Here is a 7,791-nt window from a genome sequence, read left to right as displayed (position 1 = left end):
GGAGACACATGCTGTTATGTGCTGAATTGTGCCCCCTCTAAATTTCATATCGTGAATCCTAACCCCTGGTGCATCAGAACGTGACCTTTATTTGGAAACAGGTTTGTTGCAGATGTAATTAGAGAAGATGAGGTCATTAGGGTGGGCCCTAATTTAATATGACTGATGTCCTTATAAAAAAGGGGAAATTAGGACACAGACAAGCACACACGGGGAACACCATGTGAAGGTGACAGCAGAGATCGGGGTGAAGCTTCTAGAAGTCAAGGAACAAGGAACACCAAAGATTGCCAGGAGAGGCTCCAGAAGCTAGAGCAAAGGCATGGAGCAGACTCTCCCATCACAGCCATCACAAGAAACCAACCCTTCCAACACTGGTCTCACAGTTTCAGTCTCCAGAACTGTGACACAATGCATTTCTTTTTTCTTTCGTTTTTCAATTTTGAGAAAGAGAAAGAGGGCGCGTGTGCACACGCGTGAGCAGGGGAGGAGCAGAGAGAGGGAGAGAGAGAATCCCAAGCAGGCTCTGCAGGGTCAGCACAGAGCCCGACGCGGGGCTCAATCCTACCAACCGCGAGATCATGACCTGAGCCGAAATCAAGAACTTAGCCGACTGAGCCACCCAGGCGCCCGGAGACAATGCATTTGTGTTGTTTGTACCACTCACTTTGTGGTACTTTGTTTCAGCAGCCCTGGCTGACCTACGCACAGGCCTACTGGTATGTCACTCGTGGGAGCGGGGACCTGGCTGAGTTTTCTGGAGAACAACCCTGCAATACACAGCCAGCTGTTCACCCTCTCAGACGCAGCGTTCGCTTCTGGAAATAACCCCAAAGTTCTGTTTGTTTGTCTGTTCAATTACTTTGTGGACTATTATCCAGCAATGGAGCATTGATACAAGCATGCAACAACCAGGATGAATCTCCAGGGAATTATGTGGAGTGAAAAAAGCCAATCCTAAAAGGCTCTAGACTGTTTGGTTCCATTTAGGTAACACTTCTGAAATGACAATATTATAGAAATGGAGAACAGATTAGTGGTGCCATGGGTTAGGGGTGAAGAGGGAGGGCGTGGGAAGAAGGTAGGTGTGATTATAAAAAGGCAGTGAGAGGGATCTTTGTGATCAGAGTGATTCATTATCTTAGCTGTGACGGATACTTGAACTTACACATGTGATAAATTTACATGGACCGAAACACACACACACGTGTGCATGCACACAAGAAGGCAAGTAAAATGGGAAATCTGAACTAAATTGGTGGATTGTATCAATGTCGGTATCCTGGTTATGATATTGTACTATAGCTTTGCGAGATGTTGCCATAGAGAGAAACTGGCTGAAGGGTACGTGGAATTTTCTCCGTATTATTCCTTATAAGTACCTGTGAATTCACAATTGATCTCAAAAAGTTGAACTCAAAAAATTGCTTTGGGCAAGGAAATTCATAGCATCCCTACTGAGGATAGGGGAGCACTGAAATAGCCTAAAGTATCCACAACAGAAGTGAGCTAAAACCCTAGGGGTTTAACTCTGAAGAAAGACAGACTCCTGAACTGAGTACATATAAAGCTGGATAAGCAGGAAGTGAAGCAGATGAGCATCATAGCATCGATGACATCTGTGAGCCGTTCCGTGGAGAGCACGGCTATACCTTGGCAGAGAAGAATTCGAAAGGATGGACACACTTCATCGGTTCAAATCCACTGGATTCTTCCCTTGTTTCTTTTCACCTCACTTCAGTTTCAAATAAAACCCTGAAGCCGAATGAAATCCTTCGCCATCCTCCGGCCGCTGGCTCCCCCTTCGGTCTCCAGCAGGTGGCAGGAGTGCCCCAAGGATGGGCCCCCACGGGCTCCGGTTCAGGCGGATGGGTCTGTAGCTCCGGACAGCAGGTGGGGCTCCCGCGCAGGCAGCGCCAAGTTTCAGGAATCCGGGCATCGGGAACTGCCCTCTCCCAAATCCAGGGCAAGAAGGCGGCTGTCCGGCCACGATAGGGTTAATGGTCTACATTCCAGAGCCAGGGAAAAGGAGGCTGGAGGGTCACAGACAGGGGGAGGGGGCGCAGAGGGCCGGCTTCTCACAACACCCACGGGCTCTGTTGGGAGAGATAGATCACCTCCAACAATGGCCACAGCTGTTTTCGTCTGCCCCGAAGGAAACTGACTTAGGAAGCAGGTATCAGAGAGGGCCCTTCCTGCAGGGGCTTCTGTCTGGCTTGTAAAACTGTCAGGGCAGCTGCATTCATGTGTCGAGTGATGGATGGAGGAAAGGAGGGACAGACGGCTTCAGATGGACACAGCGGCTTGCAAGTCAAGGCAGGTGGCAAAGGCCTCGCGGGGGCTCTGCAGGTGGGGCATACTGATTCATTGCCCAGTGAAAATACCAAGGGGACCCGGGCCACAGCCCTCTTCCCAGCCTCCTGGAACAATCCATCTGCAGTGAAAGCTTCCGCTGGCTCTCCTTTCTTTTCCTGCACCTCAGGTGTGAACCTTCCTCCCCGGTGCCTCTACCCCTCCCAGGCCCCTGGTTCTGCTCCAGGGCTAAGGTAGCAATTCCTTTTGATTTCTTTGTGGCTAGCTGGACCTGGGATGGCTTCATGGAATGCACCCCATAGCATGGACCAATAAGGTTTTCCATATAGGACTCAAAGCTGTTTTTGAAAAATAGAATCGTCTGAGAAACCAACCAGCCGAACAAACAAAAAGATGATGAAGAAGAAAAAAAGGATGTCAGCACTGAAAATGCCGGCCTTGGTCTTTGCTACGAAAAGGGATTTTTGTGCTCTCCGTTCCTACCCACAGCCTGGCCAGGGAAATGACTGCCTTGGGCACATCAGTCCGCAAGCAGCAGTGAGTGTCTTGGCCAAGAAGTGCCTGTCACCATGCGCAGAATCCCCACGGTTTCCTCCTCGCGCTCCATCACCACTGTCCGTTGACTTACTCATCCTGGCCTTGGAACCAGAATCCCCGCCCCCTCGCCCAAGCAGATACTCTCCCCGCGGCCCTCCAGTTTTCTCTCTTGCCTTCCAGAGGGTGCCAACGGGGGCTTTCTTGATCAGCGTAATCGATGCTCAGCCTCATGGAACCGGGACCAATGGGGTTTCTTAAAAAGTATCCTTCTGCCCCTGCCTGGGTCTGTGGGGGGCCAAAGATATACCCCTCGGGCCACTTGTCGGTGGGGTAACAAACGAACTTGGCCTGAGAAAGGCACTTGGCTGGGCTTAGCCCTGTGGAGGGCTCCGGGCTGTAGTTTTCTTTGTGAAGCTGGCCCAAAGCTTGTTTTGAGAAAGCCCGAGGGGCCCAAGGAGGTAAAGATTGTGAGCTGGAGCTCATCTTGATATCCGAAAACCACAGCCGCCTGCACGTGGGAGGTGCTGGAGGGCAGGCTCGCCTCACACGCCCCCCTCTCTCTAGGTCACCTGGGAGCACCGGCTCCCAGGGAGTTTGCTGTGCCTGAGAAGTCTTTGGGGAGGGCTTGCTCTGAGCACACCCGTTCCCTCCCCCTGGGCTGAGAGAAACGTGGGACCAGCCCTGCCCCAGCCTGTCCTCATTGGTTGGCACGAGGCAGAGGGGGCTTTAAAAAGGCAAACGTGTCCCAGGCTGGGGACCGGAGCCTGTGCTACTGGAAGGCTGGGTGCCCTCCTCTGGCTGGCGCCATGCAGCTCTCTCTCGCCCTGTGTCTTGTCTGCCTGCTGGTGCACGCAGCCTTCCGTGTGGTGGAGGGCCAGGGCTGGCAGGCCTTCAAGAACGATGCCACGGAGATCATCCCTGAGCTGGGCGAGTACCCCGAGCCTCCGCCAGAGCCGGAGAACAAGACCATGAACCGAGCGGAGAACGGAGGGAGACCCCCTCACCATCCCTTTGAGACCAAAGGTATGGGGTAGAGGAGGGCATGTTTAGCACAAGGGGCCTGGGAGGGTTCTCTCTGGGAGGTTTTGAAGACTGGGGTAGACAGTCCCCTCCGCTGCTGGCGCTCCAGGAGGGACAGTCTTGCCTGGAGGCAGGGGAGGACAGCATGCCTAACGGAGTAGCCTTGGCATTGAGGTGCAGGGGCCCGGGGCTGGCAGGGGGCTGGCCGCGGGAGCCCGGGGCAGGAAGGAGGCTGAGGAGGCTGAGGTGGTGAGAGCCCAACTCTGGGACAGGCTCAGAGCCTCAGAACGGAGACAGTTTCAAAGAATCCCCTCCGGAGATCACAGGAGATAGGTCCCCCAGCTGGCACCTCGGGAGAGGGGACAAGGCAAGGGAGCCTCATAGCTGTGAGCACCTGCCGGATGCAGATCCTTTACCCAGGCCATACCTGAAACTTACCCCAGGGATCCACCACGCGGGAGCCCCATGAGGTGACCTCTCAGCTGGCAAGTAAAGAAATGAGATCTCCAGACGCTAAGTAACTTGGTAGTGAGAAGAACTCGGGTTTGGCCCCAGTTTGATCCCATTCCAAGACAGCCCTGGAGGGGGATCGTGGGGGGGGGGGTGCGGAACTGAGAGCCAGAGAAAACCCCACACAGAGCCATGAGAAAGGGACATTCCCCCTGCCCCCGGTCTGCCCAGCCAGCTGGCACTTGAAGGAATGCAAGCTGCAGGGACAGTCTTAGCCTCGGACCTGGGCGGCAGCTGGGGTCGGGCCCTGGAGGGGAGGTGGCATCCTCTGTGCAGGGAGTGGACACAGGTGCCCCCATCTTCTGCCCCCAGACCAGGCCTTGCCTCGTTCCTAGGGAGGGAGCCTGACCCCAGTGACAAGGCAACAGCCCCATTGGAGGGCACATCTGGGTTCCTGGTCAGGTCTGCGCAGAGAAGCCCGGGGAGGGCGGGGGTGACAGCTGGCTCTGCAGCTGGCAGGAACGGCTGGGGGCAGGGGCCGGAATGACACTTCAGAGGGAGGGCCTCACTGCCCTCCGGTCGTTGGGCGGGCTGGTGAGGAATCCACTGCCCAGGCCCCTCTCGACCCATCCCTCCTTGCCCCACAATTGTGAAGGCTGGGGAACCCCACAGGAGGCCTGGGGCCTCAAGTCTTCACAAGAGGAGGGCGGCAGCACATCACCCCCTTCCCCCCCCCACCCCCCACCGCCGGGCAAGGTCGATTAAGCTCAAGCAACTGCTTCATGCTGCTGTTTGGGTCCCAAGTACAAACCATCCACTTCCCCAGGCTCCTATAAGAGGCCACAGGCCCCGAGGAGGCTGTGAGCTCAAAACAAAGTCACCCTCTGCAGAGGAAGTGCCTGACCCAGGGGCACTATTCTTGGAAAGTCCAAAACACCTCCTTCCCTGGGCAAACAGGCCACCCCCACACGCTACCCCTGCAGCCCGGGAACAGTGGTAAGGAGGCCAAACCAGCGCAGAAACCAGGTCAGCCACGGGAGAAAGGCGGACCCCACATCTCCCCTGCCATGCTTATTCTGCAGGGCCTGGGGAGTGGAGCCTTCTCTGCTTCTCTCTGGTTTTGGTCGTGGGCTATTTTTCATCCCTTGTGTCACATGGGAACTGTCCCCATGAGACCCTCGGGTGGGGGACAGGCTGGCATCTGTCTAAGCCCACAGTAGGAGAGTTGATCAAGGTGCCTTCAGGGCACGAAGCCAGGCCACAGAGCCCAGTACCCCCCCCCCCCCAACCCAGGAACAAGCCTGTGTCACCCTCGGAGATCCATCTAAATGGCACAAAACAAGAGATGTCCCCGGCAGAGTGCTTGGTACACAGCAGGTGCTTAATAAATGTTTGTGGCAGGCGAACCTGTAGGTTTTCAGTCAGAGCTCTGTCCCCTCGGGCAGGAAGTAACTGCAGTAAAAGGCAGCCCTTTGCCCCCACCCCCAGCCCAGCCTCCCACCTGGGCGCTCAGGCACATAGCTTCTGCCTTTGTGGGACCCCAGAGGTGCTGGGGCCCCAGGGAACTGGGGTGAGGAGACCCAACTCTGCCTTTTGGGCAAGTGTTATTCCCTCTCGAGGCCTCCGTGTCCTCAGCGATGATGAGAGGGTTGGACAAGCTGCCTTTGGCTCTCTTCGCGTCTAATGACTTCTCCTCCCCACCTCCCCTTCCATCCCTGTCCTTGGCAGCAGTTGCCCTGATTTATTACCTCCAATTAACCCCTACTCCTTTCTCTATCCCCTCACCATCCCTCCCAAGTGGCTGGAAAAAGAATTTAGGAGAAGCCAAGACCATGTAAAGGGTGTGGCTAATACCTACTCTGCCTGGACCAGGCACTCTGTGGCACAGATGTGACTTGCATCTGGAGAAAAGGGCCCCCTTGGAGAAGAAGAAGAATAACACACAGCCACGGCCAACACTTCCGGCTCTTACTGTGTGCTCACAGTGTCCCCTGCATTATATACACGCAACTAACTCCTTAGGACAACCTGTTTTTCTGATAAGGAGCACAGAGAGGCTAAGTGACTTGCCCAAGATCACACAGTGATGGAGCTGGTATTCGAACTGCAACAGACACTTGGCTCCAAAGTTTTAGGGGGGAAGGGTGGGCCAGCGTTCTTTCCACCAGCCGCCACCCCGTCCCTCCGAGTAATAGGTGCCCATCTGGAGAGCCCGCAGGTTTGGAAAAGACCTGGGCTGGGGGCTGGGGGGGTTGGTGGCGCGGAGGGAGCCGGGCTGGCCTCACTAGCCGTCTCTCCCGCAGACGTGTCCGAGTACAGCTGCCGCGAGCTGCACTTCACCCGCTACGTGACGGACGGGCCCTGCCGCAGCGCCAAGCCGGTCACCGAGCTGGTGTGCTCCGGCCAGTGCGGCCCGGCGCGCCTGCTGCCCAACGCCATCGGCCGCGGCAAGTGGTGGCGCCCGAGCGGACCCGACTTCCGCTGCATCCCCGACCGCTACCGCGCGCAGCGGGTGCAGCTGCTGTGCCCCGGTGACGCGGCGCCGCGCGCGCGCAAAGTGCGCCTGGTGGCCTCGTGCAAGTGCAAGCGCCTCACCCGCTTCCACAATCAGTCCGAGCTCAAGGACTTCGGGCCCGAGGCCGCGCGGCCGCAGAAGGGCCGAAAGCCGCGCCCCCGCGCCCGGGGCGCCAAAGCCAACCAGGCCGAGCTGGAGAACGCCTATTAGAGGCCGCCCGCCGCGCCGCGCTCCCCCCGCAACCCGCGCCCCGGCCCAGGCGCCCGGGTTTCTGCCCTCCGCGCGCGGTTTGATTGTTTGTATCTCATTGTAAATGCCTGCAACCCAGGGCAGGGGCTGAGACCTTCTGGGCTTCGGCAGGAGGTAGCCAGGCCCTGCGGATCCCGGGCGCCAGCAGAGCCCCCACTCCCTCGTCTCCGAGGGGGTCCCGCAGGGCAGGGGAGGGCGCTGAGAGTCACAGACACTGAGCCACGCAGCCCCGCCTACAGGGGCCGCCCACCTTTGCTGGTCCCACTTCCGAGGAGGCAGAAAAGCAAGCATTTCACCGCCCAGGGGTTCTAAGGGGGCAGTGGGGGAGGAGGAAAGTCCCGGGACTGGTTAAGAAAGTGCGATAAGATTCCCTCTCCACTTCTCTGCCCCTCAAAAAGCCTTTAGTGCCTTGTTGTGCCAAGAACACAGGACCGGGGTCCATAGATATGGTTTCTAGTCCGGACTCTGCCGCTAACGCGCTGGATAACCTTGGACCACACTCTTCTCTTTCTTGTCCTCAATTTCCTATTCGGAAAATGGAGGTGGGGGTGGGATTTGTATCTCGAGGAGTCTACGGTCACCTGATTCCAAGGCCTTGCGTGTCTTTTGAATGGGCAAAGGAGAGAGAGAGAGGTTGGGTTGAAATGCTGCCATGGTCACGTCCAGAATTCAGAGTTGTGATGCCCGGATCTGACAGCCAAAGATGA

General features: G+C 56.9%; 1 protein-coding gene across 1 annotated transcript; it reads left to right on the top strand.

Annotated features, from left to right (window-relative positions):
• Positions 1 to 3,656: 3,656 nt before the first annotated feature.
• Positions 3,657 to 7,045, top strand: SOST (sclerostin). Its single transcript, XM_042967769.1, has 2 exons — positions 3,657 to 3,873; positions 6,624 to 7,045. The coding sequence occupies exons 1-2, from the start codon at positions 3,657 to 3,659 to the stop codon at positions 7,043 to 7,045; spliced, it is 639 nt and encodes a 212-aa protein (XP_042823703.1).
• Positions 7,046 to 7,791: the final 746 nt, after the last annotated feature.

The sequence above is a fragment of the Panthera tigris genome, chromosome E1 (genome assembly GCF_018350195.1).
Source record: "Panthera tigris isolate Pti1 chromosome E1, P.tigris_Pti1_mat1.1, whole genome shotgun sequence".
NCBI classification, from domain to species: domain Eukaryota; kingdom Metazoa; phylum Chordata; class Mammalia; order Carnivora; family Felidae; genus Panthera; species Panthera tigris.
Note: the sequence above shows the minus strand (reverse complement) of the source record. Positions and strands in the feature narration are given on the sequence as shown.